This window comes from Marmota flaviventris, chromosome 9 (assembly GCF_047511675.1).
Source record: "Marmota flaviventris isolate mMarFla1 chromosome 9, mMarFla1.hap1, whole genome shotgun sequence".
NCBI lineage: Eukaryota > Metazoa > Chordata > Mammalia > Rodentia > Sciuridae > Marmota > Marmota flaviventris.
This window is the reverse complement of record NC_092506.1, coordinates 16,375,578-16,396,705: the sequence shown is the minus strand read 5'-3', so window position 1 is coordinate 16,396,705 and position 21,128 is coordinate 16,375,578. Positions and strand designations below refer to the sequence as shown.

At 33.5% G+C, this 21,128-nt stretch overlaps 1 protein-coding gene across 1 annotated transcript; it reads left to right on the top strand.

Annotated features, from left to right (window-relative positions):
* Positions 1-17,975: 17,975 nt before the first annotated feature.
* LOC114079499 (olfactory receptor 5AS1-like) lies at positions 17,976-18,914 on the top strand. The gene has a single exon (XM_027920724.2). It carries the CDS (start codon positions 17,976-17,978, stop codon positions 18,912-18,914), a length of 939 nt encoding a protein of 312 aa, XP_027776525.2.
* The last annotated feature ends 2,214 nt before the right edge of the window (positions 18,915-21,128 follow it).

The following is a 21,128-nucleotide window of genomic DNA, read 5'->3' as shown; positions in this document are numbered from 1 at the left end:
AAATTAAAAACTTCTATGCATTGAGAAGCCAAAGGTACAGTGTTTATTTATAAAGCATACAATATTAGATGATGGCACCCACGTCGTTCACATTTATTCAACAATCACTGACTTGCCCAGAAAAACATTGTGCTGAAAATTAAATTTTTGGAAAGAGCATTATTCATATAGGCAATAGTTTACTGTATTTGTATACTGTATTTATATATACATCTTTCGTACTGTATGTTTACTATACCTTGTGTATACTTTGGTATTTTTACATGCACACAATTCATTGTGTAACAATCAATGATGTCAGTACAGGAGCACAACACTGCACAGGGTCAATAGGCTATATGGTGTAGCATAAGTGTACAGTAGGCTACACCATCTAGATTTGTATAAATGCACACTGTGATGTTTGCACAATCACAAAATAATGCATTTCTTAAAATGTGTCTTGGTCATTAAGTGAGCTACGACTGTTTTATCAAGTATAGTTAAAATGATTTTACAGTTTCCAGGGGTTTATAATTTGGAACCCGATCCAGAAACTCATTTTTTAAAATTTTTTATTAGAGAATTATAATTATACATAGTATTTGGGTTCATTTTGACAGAATTGTACAAGGAATTTGATTCAATCCCTATCTTCCCCCTTTTCCTTACTTTCTCCTCACCCTCTTTTGTGTGTGTTATGTGTGTGTACAGTGTGTCTTATTTGTTTATTTTTATGTGGTTCTATGGATTGAACCCAATGCCTCACACATGCTAGGCAAGTGATCTACCACTGAGCTACAGTCCCAGTCCCCTCTCTCCACTCCTGTACTCTGCTGATCTCTCTTTCACTCCTTTACGTATTTATTTTTGATTGGTTTTATATATATATATAAAGGAGAAATTATTCACATGGTATTTTTACATGATTTTATGAAATCATGCTATACTATAGATTATCAGATTGACTTTCTTTTGAAAAGTCTTGGAATTCCTTAATTAATACTCATCTCCCCATACTTTAGTAACAAATATGGATGTAATCATTTTGTTAAGTAGTTGAAATAGCCCAAGGACACTTATGAAGTTTGGAGATGGTGCATGGATTTGAACAGTGTATTCTAAACATCATTTAAAAAAATAACAAGAATCTTAATAATAGCACATGCCAATTTTCCAGCCAAAGAAGTAAATTTTTCTCTGTTTTAAAACTGTATTGCTGTTTTCTGACTTCACACATTAGCTTTCAAAAAGCAATTATGTTTATTTTGTCTTACCCTTTGACAGATTATATACATTTGCATAAACTCAATTACCTTTTACCTGTTGTTTTTCCTCCCATACATTTGACCATTTGTGAATTATCTTCTTGATATAATATGTTTTAATCCTATGTCAATCATGTTGACAATGCATTAACATGCTATGTTCAATTTTATTTGTCCATTGTGAAGTTAAATGGGATGATTGCTTTACCTAATCTGGACACTAGCATTTATTACTGCTAAAAAAAATGTTTGATTTCATTTGTTTTATATACCAATGAATATGATGTATATGTTACCATATATTTAACATACTAAATTCAAAATCATTTATATATTGTTATCACATATTTTCTATGCATTTTCTGTTTATTGTAGAAATCTAGATACTAATATTATCTTTTTGTCTTTTCAAAACTTATTTTGACTAATATGATTCTAACATTTTAATTCTTCCATTATTTCCAAATTCTTTGCTTTCTTTTCCAATTTTCATGGACATTTACATGTTTGGTAAATGTTTCTGCTTGGCTTTACCTAATGATCGCTGGTGAAGATATAGGCCAAAATATTGTCTCATAATCATATAAATTTCAAATCCTCTCATTCATTTTAATAAATAAGTTACTCAAAAACCATTAAGTGAACATGGATTGAAACTTTGAAAGTTTATAGTATATAACTATAATATAGTATAGAAAAAAGAGAAAATTATAGATCCATAATAAGGGATTCAGTGAATATTATCAACTTCTAAGACAAATTCAAGAAATTTTTAGTTAAATTTTAAATTAAAGAAAATAAAAATACTTAGAATATTTTTCACATAAATGTTCTGAATAACAAGCAAGACAAAAGGAAGCAGAATGACCTCTTTGTGACAGTATGTAATGGATCTTCTATACATATGACAGAAAACACAAACATCACTGATTTTATGTGGTGTAACTTCAGCAGGAAGGGCAGGGGTTGTGGGAAATTTCTCTTCAAAAACTGGAACTGTGGCTGTTTCTGCTGCACCTCACTTTCCTTCAGAGTTCTACTAAAACCATTCCTACCTACCTGAATACTAGTAATGCTTAGCTTTCATATTAAACTTGATCATAACTGATATTTATTGCTAATCAAAACAGCACTTCTGTGAAATACACTAACCTACTTTTAAAAATGTCAGATGTGTTCATGGAACATTTTCTTACCTCCTTTGAGAATGAAAACTGAACTCCTTATATCAACTGAATGTGTGTGCATATGACTGTATATATGTCAATTTGGAAAAGAGGGTGTGAATCAATCCCTTCAGCCCTCTATAACATAATAAGTTTGACTGATTAATTTATAAATAATTGAAATTTTCATGATTACAGTTTTGGAGCTTTGAAAATCCAGAATGAAGACACCAACAGATTCATTTTGTGTGAGGTCTTGTTCTCTGTTTCAAAGATGGTGGCTTCTTTCTGTGTGCCCACATGGTGGCTCCCCCATATCTCTTTAATAAGGTCACTCATTCTGTCTCCACATGAGTTAACCACCTGCTAAATGTCTCAACTCTTAATAGTATCACATTGGCTACTAAATTTAGCATATAAATTTTAGAGAAAGGTTCTGATTGTTTTAGTCGAATTTTTTCACTGCTATGAACAAAAGAAATGGTGAACAATTTCAGAACAAAAGTTTATTTAGGGGCACATCATTTCATTTCAGAGGTCTCAGTCCAGAGACAGCCAGCTCCATTCCTTTGTGCTTGAGGTAAGGCAGAACATCATGGTGAAAGGTTTGGACAAAAGCAGCTGGGGACATGGCATCAGAAAGTTGAGAAAGAGACTCCCCTTGCCAGATAGAAAACATGTGCCACATGGGTACACCCCTAGGGACCCACCTCCTCCAGCCACACTGTAGTTGCCTATAGTCACCACCCAGTTAATCCCTATCAGAGAGTTATTTCATTGGTTTAGTTAAAGCTCTCATAATCCAATCATTTCACCTCTAAACCTTCTTGTATTGCCTCACACATGAGCTTTGGGGGACATATCATATATAACCCATAACACACACAATAGCAAGGAGGCTGGAAATTTTTGAGGAGAGTGAAAAGAAATAAATGGCAAATTGTAATTGATGCACTTTAATTGTATGGTAATTTGCTTTTGAACAAAGTCATACCATTTCTTTGATGAATATATGTGTGTTTACAGGGAAAGATGCATTAAAAGGTAGACAATTCAGTATTTATTTAACTACAGAAATTTGATGTAAGTATCCTTCCAAGTTTTGTAAATTAAATTATAGTATGGTACAGAGTTTAGCAACATTTATTAAGTGATTCCAACTGTTGTGCCTCCTTGTTCTTAAAACATAAAATATTCTTCTAATTCTCCTTGTCCAGGACAGAGGGGTCTTCTAGGTAACATGCTTGCAAAACAAGAAACTATTACAATGCCACCAGTGATGGTGTGTCATCTAGAGAAAAATATCAAGGAACCTGGGGACCCCAGATTCCCTGGCATCTTGACACATTTTGTATTTCATAAGTTTTGTATCCCATGATGGTCAGGAGATGATGGTCAGGCACCATAAAAGTCTTTCCCATGATGGTATCAGGGGATCATGCACTAGTCACCCATTAAATATACCCCAGATTTGGACTGTGGTTGTTTCATCATTGGCAGTCTCATTCCATACTGAAATAATGTCTTCCCCAAAGTGGACAGAGGTCACAACCCACAGATCTCCTCCCCAAGCTGAACAGTTCCCCTTGCTTGAACAGGGTGAGTCCTTCAGCAAAAGGTCAAGCACTTCTTCAGGCGACTTGTGCAGTTGCCATTCTTTTAGTTTAGATCTTCTCCCCGAGTGGTTTTAATTCCTTTGAAAAGATGGAAGTCACTGTGGCATATCAGGAGCCTAGAACTTATCTTGTGCCTATAACATCTCCAGAATTGTTCCACAGAAGCAAAGGTAGCCTTGTAGTTGATATTTTGATCATATCTCTAGGAACTCTAGGACATGCCAGTGTCCTCCATTCCACTTTTACCTTCTCACCACCTTTCCATGTGTCAAGTCTTCATTCTGATCATGGTACTCACTGTTGTCATTATTTAGGTGATGACATTTTTTTTTTTCATTTTTCTCTTATGGCCATTGCCTCACCTAGTGACCTCCATTTGCTGGGTGAGGATATATAATTTAAGATAATTTAAGTTTAATGCATGTTCTGTTATATGAAGTATTTAAGAGTCTCCTACAAATAATAAATGGTGAAAATGAAACCTGGGAAAAAATAAATAGATAGAACATTATATGTGGCTAATTTAATGTGACATTATGCCTTTGGTTTATAGACTCTTAAAATACTTTTTTGTTCCCTAGCCAAGATTTATTATAAATAATCTCTATTTGTGAAGATCCAATGTAGATAGAAAATTATTATAAAGATTCCATAGTCTTTTAATAAGTTGGTAACTTATTTCTAGTTAAGACATGGATACTAAAATAATTAAAAAGTGTGTTTACTTAGAAAATATTCCAATAAAAATCCTTAGGCTTTGGAATGGAACCACCATTTGACCCAGTTATCTCACTCTTTGGTATATATCAAAAGATTTAAAATCAGTATTCTACAGTGACACAGTCACATAAATGATTATAGAAGCTTTATTCACAATAGCTAAGCTAGTTGCGGCCAAACTAGTTGCCATTCAATGGGTGAATGGATAAAGAAAATATGGCATATATAAATCATGTAATATTACTCAGCCATTAAGAAGAATGACATTATGGCATTTGCTGGTAATTGATGGAATTAGAGACTATCATGCTAGGGGAAATAAGCCACTCCCAAAACAACAAAAGGTAAATACTCTCTTTGACATGTAGAAAATAACCCAAAATAAACAGGAATAAGGGGTGTGGGATAAAATAAAAAAAGAGAGAGAGAGAGAAAGGGAGAGGGAATTTCATCAAAATAGAGGAAATATCAGTGGAGCAGATGAAGGGTATTGAAGAGGAAGAAGAAGGGACAGAAAAAGAGAAGAGCAGGGGAATGAATCGAACTGAAATTTTGTATGTGCATGAATGAATGTGACATGGCAGGTCCCTGCATCAGGTGTGTCTAACAGGACATTAATTGTAAAAAATGTGAATTGTAAATGGATTGAAGAGGGATTAGTGGAGTGGGGGAGGGAGTAGGGGAATGCTGGGATTGAATTGGTGTAGATTGTGTTCTATATTTTTGTGATTAAGTCAAGGTGTATCCTGATGTCATCTATAACTAAAAAAATAGATAAATAAATAAAAATCCTTAGGCTTCACATAAACTTTGAGATTAAATTGAATAATTGATTCAATTCAGATTTTTAGAAAATAATCACAAAAATGAAGACATTTTTGCTGTTAATTATTTTCCATAATCCTTATATACTTCATTTTTCCTGAGGCTCTATATAAGAAAATTTAACATTAGTGTCATAACTATGAGAAAAGTTAAGCCATTTTATTCTTATCCAGGAAGTAGCTGGAATTAAGTTGCAGATAAGGTAGATTAAACTGGCCAATAATAATAATAATAATAATAATTTTGACTATTGGGTAAAAGACAAATCTGAGCATAAACAGAAAAGGCGGAAGAAAGTATAAATAAGGGAAAAAAACAAACAGATTGCTCATTACAAAATCACTTCCCTTGTAGGATTAAAACAGGAAGAACTTTATTATTAAGCTGCTTGGGGTTGAATAGAATCTCCTGCTTATTTGGAAAAGTAGCTTGTTTCAAAGATCAGTATGATGATGTTGAATTTGGCAAGAGAGACTCAATTCTGGTTTGGAATTTCCCCCTGGGAGTGAAAAGGCAAGCTTGTCCAGAATATGGCCTCTCACAAACTATAACATTCACTTAGTCATTATGAGAGAGAGAGAAGAGAGAGAGAGATAGATAGATAGATAGATTAGGGTCTGAGAGTTTGTGTGCCCCTCCCTTTTCCTGTGAAAGGTTAACTTCCAATCTAGCTCTATTCCTGATTGAAATTAATGAGAAGAGGAAGTCAGCTAACTAATATCCATTGCACAATGGTTGAAAAAATACTATATCCTAAGAAAATAGAACAGTAGAAAAGAAAACCTAATTTATATTTTCTGATTTCAAAATTGTATTGGCTTTTTGCAATTATCTATACTTTTAATTCCAGAGTACTATGAAACAACAGATTTTCTAGACCAAATTTCCCAGTAAAACAAGCTGAAATCAACTACATTCAATGTCCCTGTGCAAGAAGATCTTATTTGCATAAGGAACTCATGGCATCAAGTACTGTATTAGACTTTTACATGTAAACCCTCAATTAGTCTAAATATAAATCTTTGAGGTTGACATTAATATTCACTCTTCACTTTTTTAAAATGAGAAATTCAAGACTTGAAATTGTTTAATGATTTACCAACAGAGAAGATATTAGAAAGTGAAAGAAGTGAAGTAATCAACTTAAACATGATGACCCACATAATTAATACTCAGCTATTTAATTTTTATTCTATTCCATTTTTAGTTTTAGTCACTTAGAAGACTAATGATATATATTACATAAAATACATAGGTGAGTATATTTTTCATTTATGTGTGTTTTTATCTTCTAGTGAATCCATTCCTACAATCTTCAATGTCAGTAGAAAACATCTGTGTTTTCATCATATGGAAGATCTGAAATATCATGAAGACAAAGATTCTAACCTCTGAAGTTCCCACCATCATGCTATTAAGCATTACATCCTAGAGGTGATGTCAGCAAGATGGCAGATTAACAGATCCCTGGCATCATATATGGCTTCATCTATATTATCAGAAACGTAATTCCAGCTACTTGCCCTCAGAAAATCCAATGTCAACTACCCATGGACCAAACCATACTGGTGAAAATGTAAAAAATGTAGGAATGAGGCTTAAGACACTTCCTTTTGGACCATTGTGAGAGAGTCAGGGAGAGAGTAAGGGAAAGGAAGAGAAAAAATTAAAGCTGCATTAGAAGGCAAGAGGAAAGGTTTCACCTTGTCCCATATTGACTCTCCTCAAGGCTGGCCTAGCACCATGCAAAGAAGGTTTCCCTGAGCTTAGGTGTCTCCAGAGGAAAAAGATCCACTTCTGCCTCACCTCAAGAGAAACACTGATGAATTGCAAGGATACACAATGTAGGGCAAGCTAGAAAAAGAAAGGGGGCTCATAGTGACCAACTAGTGAATTCTGGCTGGGGCATCACAGTCCTCCTAGCAGTAGCACCCAAACTGTGAGGCCAGCCAGTGGTTTGCACTCAAAGGAAACCTATCCAGTAGCTCTATTTGGCAATGAATTGTGATGTTGAAGTCAGAATTAGACAGGCAGTCAGTATAAATAGGTAAATCAACTCAGGTCAGATGAGTCAGGCCAATTTTGAGGGAGTCCCAGGAAGTTGGAGACTGTTCCCTGAAGGATTGAAATGTTAATTCCTTCAGAGCCCTTCCTCCACCCCTACCAAGAACCTGCCCCTTCTCCAACCTGTTGCCAAGGTAACCTCTCCCAAGAAGTGCACCTCCCCACAGGGGGCTATAAGGTTGTTAATGTGTCCTGGGTTGCACCATCTGCCCTTCCCCCTTCAGCCCACAAGTATCCCACCTTTGGGTCATCTTACCAAGCATTCCTGGGCCTAGTCATGTATGCAGGAAGGAGAAAGATAAGGGGAAGAAGGCAGGAGACCAAAGGAAGCCTAGGACATAAAAAGGCAGAACACCTTGTTTCTTGGGATACCAGGATACCAGCTATATGGCCCCCTTCTTCCCCTGGGAGAAGTCTATATTACCCCTTTTTAAATAAATTCTGCTTATATGCTTGCCTTGGCATGCTTTTCTAATGTTCAAACTTCAACATTTGAGGGAGCAGAACTCATCACCATTAACTGGTGGTATCAATTTCACATTCTGGATTACATGATTTCCTGGGCTGCATTCTGACCCAATTTTGAGTCCAGTCTCAGTCCTTACCCAGGGAAGGATACAAGAGAGTGGTCCCTATGAACTTCAGAGAGCAACCCCTTATCCTGCCTGACAAGTGAGTTTTAAGAATTACACCACCCAAACTCAGATGAAAAGAAGACTGTTCATAATGTGAGCCCAAGTGCATGCAATACAGCCTAACAATTAAGAAGCCTCTACACCCACCTGATCGCAGAGCCTGACCATCAAACAAACCTAGCTATAGTGCCCAGCATGCAATCCCAGTGAACTATGGGATGAGGCACCTTTGGAGAGCAGGTCATGCCTTGCTTTGAATTACTCTTTCATGTATAGAACAGCCATTTTCAGGCTGTGCCTAAACCTGAGTGACTGTATTTTTTTAAAGCAATTTACCACAAGCAGTTTGACTTTGAGTACAAATGCCTTGTTAGTACAGATAAACAAACACTATCTGCATAGCAGGTACAAATTCATAAATAATTTATACATGCAGACTTATCAAACAAAATCAGTAAGTATCTGGACACATGGACATCCCAAATCATAGCAGGAGCACCAGACATGGGAGTTTATCAACCTCACCAAATGAAGATTGCTCACTTGAGACCCATAAAAGGAAGAGCTGCATGACACTGGAAACAGTGCCAACTTGACCCTGTCCCTGGTCACTCATCAGGAGTTTTAACAAGGAAAATCACTCAGCAATGAACCTTTAATTTCCTATCTCCATCAAGCTTCAGCAAAGTGCTGTTTCTTGTGCCTGTGATGACCATGCATGGCCCATTCCAATGGCACTTCAAGCTGACACTCTAAAACTGAAACTGCTCTTTGTCTACATCTTCTGCTTTGACAACTCTGTGGAATTGGTTACCTGACCACCTGTAGTGAATCCTTTGACTGTGTTTATCTCTGTCTGCCAGCACTCTTGGCACAGCATGCTGTAACCCTCAGGCTGCTTTAACCCTTTCTTAGTCTTTCTATGACCAATTTCTATATCCTTGTGGGAAGAGTTTGACATTACTAGTCATCAGGGAAATTCAATCTGGAGCAGAATGAGATATCATCTCATGTCTGTTCATATCACTTTTTATCAAAATACAAAAAATACAAAGTGTTAATACACACAGAAATTAAATCATATGGTCATGATTTTCTTATAATTTTTGAATTACAATATTATAATTTTGCCATATGTGAAAAAATAGTAATCAAAAAATTAATATTTCCATGCCAGTTATATAAGGTTATTTTAAAACTACAAAATTTGAAAGAGATTTATCTCCATCTCCTTTGACAAAAATCTGAATTATAGTTTCACGTTTTCTGTTTTCTAAATAACTCTGAATGCATTGAACATTTAATTTATTTTATTCAATGTTCTGAGTTATCTGTTTTGTACTAAATTTAATTGATGTGCTTTGCTGTTGTATCTTAATAATACATCTGAAAAAAAATTTATGAAAACTTTTTTAATATTTCCATATTTAAATTTTCCTTCTAAATTTTTTATGAAATAATGAAGATATTAACCTTCTAGAAAAGTTCATAAGGGATTGAACTCTAGATCTGACACGGGTAGCCTTTCAAGTAAGCATTAAGTGTAAAGTCCTGCTCAAACATGCATTATAACTTATGATAAGTGGAGTCAGTTGCATGTTTTCATGCACTTATTGAACTATTGAGAGAGAGAATGACAGAGATACAATATATAAAAACGTTTGAATGAGTACTTCTTAAATAATTAAATACCTTTGTTAATCATCAAGTAACATGGCAAACGTGTATTCATGCTCTTGTTGGTGGAGATTTCCACATATCTTAATTTCATTGCACAAGATGGTTTCAATGGTTAAAAATGAAATTTTAATCAAAGATACACTGAAGTCCTTAATAATAAAAACTTACTTAATTGTATTTACAACATTACCCAAGTAGAATTTATAATCTTCAATTACTTGTTTATATATTTTTCATTTTTTAAATAAACTACCTTAGAGCTCAAAACTTAATTATTGACTAGTTCAATGTAAACTTTTTTATCAAAGTATAGGCATTCATTAAATATTTAGTAATAAAAACATGAATAATGAATGAAAAGGTTTTACTATTTTAAAATATATTTGAAAATAACTGTTAGGTTTATAAATGATTAGATTTATGTCTCATCTTTCTTAGATTACAAACATTTTTGTGAACTTCATTTATGTAATGATTAACTTCAAGACACAGATATTTCCCTTTAATAATATTCTTTGTGTTAAGAAATATGTAAGGCAAATACATAGTATCAGTTACAAATTAAGAATATAAAATATTGGTCCTTTTGTAGTCATTTCTGTTATTGAAATACTTGCATGGGTGCTTTTGCCGTAAAAGAATGAAAAATATTTTGATTCATTAAAATCTGTAATGGCTATTATTTCTCTTGAGATTAAATAAGAAATAAAATAGTTAGAAACAGTCTGATACTGTACCCTGCATTTTTCCCAATGCAAAAGGAATAATTCATAATTTTCAAAGGGATTCATTACAGTGGAGTGCAAAAAGCTTGGGAGGTGTCCTAATTCCGTTCCCATATGTTCATTAATTCCCTCTCAGGACAACCAGTGCTTATTATATTCATCCTTTCAATAATAATTGCTGTCTATATTCTTTGAGTTCAAACTAAAAAATGTACTGATTATTATTGTTAATGAGACTCATTGGGCATTTACTTTTATATGCTTTAAATCAGTCTCAAAAGGTGGTGGCATTTGCACTTGAAATTGTACATTGACAATTAAAGTAACAATTATTTCAAAAAGTGGACAATCATCTTTAATGCTTCCTGTGCAATTTCATGGTAAAAGTGTTATGATTTTACTTGCTTGAACTTTAGTTCCAAAAGATTTCTGATAGCAAACATATTTTATCTACCTTTATTATAAGTAATGAATCAGTACAATCTAGATAAAATGCATTAAGAGACTCAAACAATTTTAGTTAGAACTTCAAATGAATTTATAACTTCTGATCTAGGCTGATAAAGAGCAGTAGCCACTTTAAAGTTATATAAAAGATAATGTTGCTCACCAATTCCAGAAACATGGTAACAATTTACTTGAGGATTTAAGTGGCAAATAAACAAATACATACATTAAAAACAAAATTTTTAAAACATGTAAGAAACTGACTTATGTAAAAAGGATAAAATCACAATTAATGACAATTATTAAAAACTGAGTTGTATTTGTCACTGTTACAGAAAGTACTTACAAATTTTTAAAAAAAAAATCTATTGTAAGTTCCTTAAGAAAGTGCATGTAATAAGAGATACTCTAAATTTTATAGATAAAAGTGTAAAAAAAACCACTAAAATATCTTAATATACATAAACAGTGACCTCATGTTTTTTGAATGACTCATATAATGATATGAGTTTTGCAAGTTCTGTATGTACCTGGAGAATTCAAAGCAAAATTTCATAATATTCTGAATATAAGTGACAAGCTGATTGTAAGGTTTTTCAGGAATAACACCTAATAGAAAAAGTCAAACCTGAACTGAAGAAGCTTGGAGAAAGCATCTATGAATTACATACTGGAATTAAGACTCACCAGTGACAGTTTATCACTGACTGATGACCATAATATGAAGCCAAGCAACAGATCCCTATGTCACCAAAATATTAAATATTTCATTAATTTCCATCAACTTTTAAATATTCTATTAATTTCCATCAACTGCCATGTGGACAGTTTGAATAAGTGTATTCCTTATAAATTCTTACATTTCACTTGTGTGTTTTCTCTGCTCATGCAGCTTGAAAAGAATTGTAAACTTATTTCCAAGAATTGGTGATATTGGGTAACATAGGTATTTTTTTTTCATAATATTAAAGTGAATACTACTGAACTGCTACTTGTTGGCATTGGTCATTACTCACATAAATGAAATTTTAAGATATCATAGAATATCATTGAAGATAAATGGAGAATGTATAAAAATAGATATGGGGAAGATGTGCTGTCAGTATTAAAAAAGAAAAAAAATTCTTCCTGATACAATACAGCCAAAATTATTCCAGATGTGTTGAAGATTAAACATCTGTCTCCCATACTACATCTACAAAAAGCGTTCAAAATCCCACCATTAAAAGTGTCAGGGAGGATACTGAGCCTAGGGAATTATGTACTGTTATCAAATGCAAATGTGAACAAGAAAAGTAGAAAACAATTTGCCATGTTTTAAACTGACTATACCTTACACCCAATCAACCCACATTTAGTCCTGCAACTAGACAAAGTCTGTGTTTCTGTGTTAGGGACATCTCAACATGCCTCCCCCACCACTGACATACACACCCACGCAACTGGACCCACATAAATAAATCACATACACTTAAGATATTTCCAGATCATGTTCTCTCTTTAATAATACAAAGAACTGTATTATTTCATGGGATCCAGCAAGGTCAACTAATTTTTTTTTCCAAAGTCTGATATTTTTTAAGTCTAGACATAAGATACTAAACATTCTTTGCTTTTCCTGCCAATAAAAGTGAAATGATTCTGGAAATGATTTCTTTTATTGAATAAAAAGAAATAAAATACTATGAGTAGCTTCTCTTACTCTAAAATTGTTTCCAGCTCTAAATTCCTCATTTATATAGCTGTTCTTCTGGTTGAGGAATAATGACCTTTTTTTTTTTCTCTATTGATAATGCATCTGTTAAATAACAAGCATTTCTAGTAGCAAGAAGCTGATTTTGATTTTTCTTCCAGGCATTATAAAGAGGTCAATTGATTATAATGGGTAAGGATCCTGTTCATCCATTCTTCCATCTGTGTACCATAAGCATAGCAAGGTACAGACTATGTTATTGTTGATACTTACAGGATGAAAATATATAGACCTTTAGTTTAAATTATTGAAAAATACTGTTGAAAATACTTTCACATTTGCTAAACAAAGTTAACAATCATGAAGCAATTACCCAGATTCTAAGCCCTTACATGTATTATCTCAATCCTTTAAAGAATCTGCTAAGGTAAGAAATTGTTAGTAATAATTTTAAAATTTTATAAAATTTATATTTAAAAAAGCATCTCAAGGCCTTCCAAGCTGTGAAATTGTCAGGCATTCATAACTTGGTTGCCCGAGTCATCAGCTCTTACATCTGCAGTTTAGCATTTAAGATATATTCCATTCTTTCAGATAATTGGGTGCCAGAGACCCTTCTCAATAGTATTGAGCTTGTACTTTAGAATTTTTCATGTAACCACATACTTCAAAGTCTCTCTAAGTGTTTGAATTCATAGTGGGAATTGATAGAAACCATGGGTTTCCAGGAATTTTTTTTTAATGATGGCTGGAATTAAAGACTTTTGTTGTTGATGGTGTTTAATACAAATCTTGTGGTGATGGGGTCATTTGCTTGTTGTAAACTGTCTACCCCTAGTCAAATTGTGTGGCCATTCTTTCTCTTTCCTTTTTTTCTTTCTTTCTTTTTCTTTTTTTTTAATTAAAAATGTATCATGTAAGCCACAGCACTGAGAAGAGAGTAATTGCCAATATGATGTTCTGATGGGGTCAGGGATTCTCTTGGGATAATGTCCCACCTGACACAGACTAGAAGATAAATACACATCTCTTATAAGACTTATTGATAAAACCTAGAGAAAAATACTTTCACCTCCTCTACAAAATAAATTATATAATCCAACGTATTAGATGGTGTGTGAAGGTAAGTGATTTATTCCACAAAGCATCAACAAAATACCTGCTTCAAGTGTCATAAAGATAATGGACTCATTGGAGATGAAATGCTTTTTTACAAACTCCAAGTGGGTTTTTATCAGTTTGTGGTAGTGTATGATCTGAGAAAGCAGGCTGAAGTTGATGGGGTATAGACCTAAGCTTACCTTACCCAGGTGATTACAAAAATCACCATCTACCACCTGATTATTATGATGAGAAGAGAGTTGACTTTGTGCATTTTAGAATTTTGTGAAAACCACAATAATTTTATGCATTTGGAAGTTCAACCTTAAATTCTATGAGCAAATGACACACATTCATCCACAGAATGATTAATTTGTTTTGTATTTGTTCTTTTAAAAATAAGCTAGGAAAATTTAACATTTCAAAGTCAGATATTGAATTATTTTAATAGTAATAATAATAAGTAGTTAATAAATAGATATAAGAAGAAGAAGTTAATAAATTTCCATGTATCTATGATGTAAAAATCCCTGTGAAATGTGCTGTAATAAATTATCTAGTTTAGTCTTCATTTTAACCTCATGGTATTTTATTGTATTCATTAAACACAGAAATTTAGATAGAAGTTCAATGACTACTAGATTAGCTGTCAAACTTGAAGTTAAATGCAAATCTGCTTAACACCAAATTCTACTTGCTTATGGCCTACAGCTCATCATCCTTAAAGAAGAGAGACTGAATTAAATGTGATTAGCTAGAGCATCTCTGTAACCTCACTTTCTCCTTCAGAGTATCAAATAAAAATTTATTTATGGACACCTTTTGAAAATAGGACTGTCAATGTAATTTCCTTGAAAACAGGTGCAAGCTGGCTCAGCTTATATTTTTTGATCTCAAATCGGACTAGAGTGAGCTAAGCCCTAAAAAAAGAAGTACAATGATTATAGGATACTCATTCTTTTCTTCTGTAGTGGCATGGATAGAACCTCTGAACAGTTAACTAGTTATTATGGGACTCAAGGAAAAATTTTTGACATGGATCTTATAAACTATTTATGAATTTGAGTGAATATACTCATTAAATTTCAATGAGGTAATAGTTCCATTATAACCTTTATGCACACATTACTTGATGAATGATGTTTGAATATGATGTAGATATCCCATCTGAAAAATAAGAATGTGAATTGGACCGCTGTCAGCCTCTTCCCAGTAAGAACACTGTATAATCACATAACCCAGCTTAAAATTCCAACAACAGGTGAAAATGTGTCAAGAGCACACAAGATAACCACATTTTGAGTAAAGAGAGAAAACTGAAATCTGACTGTATGGCAAGCTATATCTATGTTCTTTAGTTGTATTTGCTATAAAAATAAATTATATCCATTCCACAGGATAATCATAAAAACAAAAATGTTTCTTGCCAAGTGCTCAGAAAATATCTTGGCCAGTCTCCATAACTTTTATCAATCATTGATAGTTTTCATCACCATCATCATCCAGAGTTAATGCACATTACCAGGTGATACATGAGGAACCTCAGAGCTCTAGTTCATAGAAAATGCAAATGAGATCTATTCAAGGAAAGGAAAGTTTACTTTGCCTTACTGGTTAGGGTGTTATGATGGTAGGAGTATAATGGAAATACTTTGGTGATGGTTTCTGGAATTGTTAATTTTTATTTTTCTATTCACCTGCTTCTTTGTTGCCAGTGAGTACAGAAAATGTGTGGATATGCACGAATAATTTTAGCAATTTCAAATAATAATCTCTTAACAAACATAAATGTTTGCTAAGCAGCTTTAGAGCTCTTATGTTTGCCTTACATTACAACTCTGAATAATGGAGTGGGTATGCTTTAATAAATAGATTTGGAATAATTTTACAGATGAGGAAATGATGACATAGAGATGAAATTACTTTTAATATACAACCTGAATTAGTGCCAAGCACTGTAAATATTTAATTACCTTCTTATTCTTCCATACTGTGACCTCTTTTACACCACCCATAAAAGTCAAGACAAAGGAACAGACAAATATGATGTGCCTGGGGTCTCAAGGTAGAGTCTTCTTCCACTTGAAAGAAGATCTCTCTCTCTCTCTCTCTCTCTCTCTCTCTCTCTCTATATATATATATATATATATATATATATATATACTAAATTTTTTAGAGTGTTTTGTTTTGATATCCATTTTGTTTGTTTTGCTATCATCTCTTTCCAGTTTAGTCATTGCTTCTTTAAGGGGATGTACTTTCATTGATTGTTAAAGACATATCATATTAAAGCTTTGTTAAAGAGATATTATATTAAAGCTACAAAACCTACACATCTCTGATTTATCATCTAGGGTATAATGTTGAAATTACTAACCTTTTTTAACATACTTGATATAAATACATTTTAATATTTTTCACAAATCCATTTATTAGATAATTATGTGAGAGTTTTTGCCTTTATTACAGTTCTGTTTGTTACCATCTTCCATTCAAGATCATGCGACATCTCCTGTTTTTCTTACATTTAATTTGTTCCTCAATTGATTTTTTTAAACCACCACCATTTTGTCAGGAGAAAAAAGAAAGGAAAAAGAAATATAGAAAGAGGAAGAGAGAGAGAGAGAGAAAGAATGATAAAGAGGAAATTAGAAAGGAAAGAAGGATGAAAAGAAGGAAGGAAGGAAGGAATTATCAGGACTGAGAACTAAAATGTTTTATAAAGTTTCAAAATGACACTTGCACATTTCCCCTGGTATTTAAGAGTTGAGATTCCTTCGCTACAGTTTCAGAGGTCCACCTGGCCTACTTTCTCTGTCAAGCTCTTAGTTATAGACCTAACAGCTGTCCTTTAAACACTTATTTTTCTGGATATCACACCAACTATAGGTCTACCTGAAAGAAAAGAAAAAGAAAGAAATCTTGGGGATGAAAACAATAAATACAGATCATATGTAAAAGATTAAACATTTGTAAATAATGCATTCTGATAAACACATGTCCATACACCTGCACACCCTTATATATACAACAACTCAGAAATATTCTTACATGAGACCAAAGCTCATATATCCAGGAAGCCAAAGACAGGATGAATCTTAGAAACTATCTGCATACTTCAAGCTATTGAGTCAAATAAAAAAGAGTCAATTTATTTATTTTTCATAAATTTGATTTAATAAATGCTCATATTGTATCTTTTATGAGCAGTCACATGAATGAATCATTTATTGTTACCTAATCATTTATTGTTCTACAAAAGAGTGATCAAATATCTTTACTCAGATCACAGAAACAGTAAGATAGCAAAGTCAAGATTTATTGATTGATTGGGTACTTGGTATTGAATCAGGGTGCTCTATCACTTTTTTCTTTTTTAATTTCAGACAGGGTGTTGCTAGATTGCTGAGTCTGGCCTTGGACTTTTAACTCTATACCTCAGGCTCCTGAGTCACCAGGATTGTAGATATATACCATTATGACTAGCTAAAGCTATGCTTTAAACCCAGACATCACTTGAATTGTTATTATGCTCTTAACTGTTATATTATTACCCAACCCAAGATCACAGATATTTGGTAAATAATGTAGTTAAATTGTGAGTGTATTTTCCAACAATTGTCTCAAATCTCCTCTACATGGGAGAATGTGTTTTAATATTGTAAAAGTAGAGCTTTACTCCCAAAGATTTAGTTAACTCTCGTTGTACTGGATCTCATTTACGTGAGCCACGATTAACACCTAATATTAGCCAAAATGCATAACTTTTAAAGAGTTACTGTATCATGAAAAACATATTCTAACCAATATTTTCCAGAATCAAAACTGATAACCAATTGCTTTCTTTAAACAAATGACATAAGCCAAAGCAACAAAACAATGTCACAAAAAATGGCATATATGTGCTCTCATTAACCTTCTATTTGTTTCCTTGGAAGGCAGAATAAAGATGTTGACTCATCCACAATCAAAGTCAATTCGTATCATCTGATACCGACCATCACCAATGAGAAAAAAAAAAAAAAAAAAAAAAAAAAAAACAAGAAAACAAAGAGGATGTTGGGGAGTAATCAGACCAGGCCTACTGAGTTCCTACTTGTTGGCTTCACAGAAAATCTCCCCCTCAGATTCATATTGTTCTTTGTGTTTTTCATCGTGTATGCCTTAACTGTGGTAGGAAATGTGGGTTTAATAGTCCTAGCTAAGGTTGACTCAAGACTGCAAACCCCCATGTATTATTTTATTAGCAACTTGTCTTTCTTAGACATCAGCTATTCTACAACAATTGCTCCAAAAATGCTGGTGAATTTCTTAGCTTCCAGGAAGAGTATCTCTTTCTATGGCTGTACACTGCAGATGTTTTTCTTTGCTTGTTTTGCGGATGCAGAGTGCCTGATCCTGGCGGTAATGGCCTATGACCGCTATGCAGCCATTTGCCACCCATTGCTCTATCCAACACTAATGTCTCGAAGACTCTGTACCAGCCTCGTTGTACTGGCTTACATCAGTGGAAGTATCACTTCACTGGTGCATGTGTGCCTCACAGTTAAGCTGCCATTCTGTGGTTCCAATGTCATCAACCACTTTTTCTGTGACATCCCACCTCTCCTGGCTTTGTCTTGCACAGATACCCACATCAATGAGCTTCTGCTCTTTATCTTGTGTGGTGGCATCCAGATCAGCACTTTTGTGGTCATATTTATCTCTTACTTCTGCATCCTCCTGACTGTTCTGAGCATGAAGTCGTCAGAAGGCAGGAGCAAAGCCTTTTCTACCTGTGCTTCCCATCTCATAGCTGTCAAGTTGTTTTACGGGACACTCCTGTTTATGTACTTACGTCCCACCACCAGCTATTCCCCGGAAAGTGACAAGGTGGTTGCAGTGTTTTATACTGTGGTCTTTCCCATGTTTAATCCAATAATCTATAGTTTCAGAAATAAGGATGTGAAAAATGCTCTCAAAAAGCTGTGTGAAAAACGTGTATTTAAAAATTAGTAGGAATTTGAATCATTTACTAATATTTGAGGCGAGGCTGAGCCTGTCCTTCCAATTTCTTTCTTCTGTTCCAGATCATCAGAAATTATGCCACAAACACTTTATAGGTAAATTATTATAAACTTACCACCGCAGGTCACCTTGGGAAGAACAGATATTTTAACAGTGTTATTTTTTCCAACCAAAGAGAATTGAATATTTTTCCATTTAGTGATGTTTTTCATTTTATTTCATCAGTATTTCATGATTTTTAATTTAAAGATCTTTCACCTGTTTGGTTTAATTTACTAAGTATTTTTTTTTTCCTGCAGCTAGTATAAATCACATTTTTCTTGATTTTGTTTTAATAGCTTAACTGGTAGTATAAGGAAATGCTTCTGATTTACCCATGCTGACTTTGTGTCTGCCAACTTTGCAATTTGCTTCATTTACAAATTCTAACAGTTTTTGTTGTTGTTTGTTTGTTTCTTTGTTAGAATTTTTTTTTTAAGTTTTCAGTGTGATTTATCTTTTTTGTTATAAGACCATATCATCTGCAATCAGGGACGATTTAACTTTTGCCATTCTGAACTAGATGCTTTGTCTTTCTTTCCTTTGCATAATTGCTGTGCTAGGACTTCCAGGACTTTATTGAACAGAGATGAAATAGTTGTCATCTTAGTCTTGTTCCATATCTCATAGATAAGGGTTTCAACTTCTCCCAGTCATTAGGATATTAGCTGTTTATTATATATGGCCTGTATTGTGTTGGGATACATTTTTTAAGCCAGTAGCATTTTTATTTATTCATGCTAATTCCCCTGAAAAGATGTGTGCTGAATTTAAATATTCAATAGTATTAATGTATGAATAAATCAATTTCAATAGACATTCAATATCCCATATAATTTAATGCAGCCTCCTAATAATTCCTACAATAAAACAAGTGATATATTTTGTAAATTTTGACCCATTATTACTCCTATGTTATGTTTTTATCAGCTTTCAAGTATAAGAAATGAAAAGAAACTTTACTTAGACTCAAGGGGAGGTACTCACTTGGAAAATAAATTTCCTAAACTCCATGTACACATTGTAGTACTTCTGGGTTCCAAGTCCATTAGTGAGCTCCAGGGTGCCCACTATCATGTGCTAACTATTAAAGCTATGCTACTCAAGTACCCTGGTAACTATTCACAAATGAGATCAAGCAGTGTGTCAGAGAATAGACAAAGTTCTTAATCTAAACATACAAGATATTCACACTTATGTACTTTATATCATTATTCAATGTCAAACAGTGAAGCAAATCCTAAAAGTATGTTTAAAAAAAAAGCTCTGCTTTGCAAATGATTGTTTTCCCTTAGCTTAGGCTGCTAACACTGATTTATGCAATTGTATTGAAGAAAAATAAATCAATTAATAGCATAATTATGCATTAATCACTCATCCTTGACAAATTTCATCACTTATTTGTTGGTATATTAAAGAGGATATTTAAAGACATATTACTGGTAACTCCAATAATCTAAATGAAAATTGTAAACTATTGACTTCCAATTTACCTTCTCTATAGTATAACACATTATTCTTTTACTGATATGCATAAAATACATCACATTTTCTGTTCAACTGATGCTGTAAATTCAACATTAATTTTCATTCACATCATTATGATAATGAATTATACTGGGTAACCTCAAATGTGTAACAAAGGAAGGCTTAAACAAAACTAGCTACTGCTAGAAAAATGTTGTTTCCTTTGAAGAGGCAAATGAGCATCCATCTCCCTCCTGCTCAGATGATTTCTCCACCATGTTGGAGCACTGAGAAATGGTTTTAGTCTCATATTGAAGATATTTGCCACAAAATACACAAGCAATATTTAAAAAATAATAATTCTAAATCTTAGGCAACTCTTCTCCTTTAACTACTGTGCTGTTTCTAAAAGCAGTAATATCTGCAGCTGGAAGTACCTGTCTTCTCAAATGGACATGTAAATGAACAGAGGGGAAAAAAAATAAAAAGTAAAATTTAAAAGGGTAAAGTCTGATGGTGGAGTGATCAAGTAAGAAAATTAAAAAGTCACAGTAATTTCAAATTTATTCAAGCTATAATGCAGTTTATTTTGACTTGAAGGTAACATTGCATGGAATCTTCTCCGAGTCCAATCCTGAGATATCCTGTTGTGCATTTTCTCAGTCTGTTTCACAGTGTTTTTGCAGTCTCTGGGAG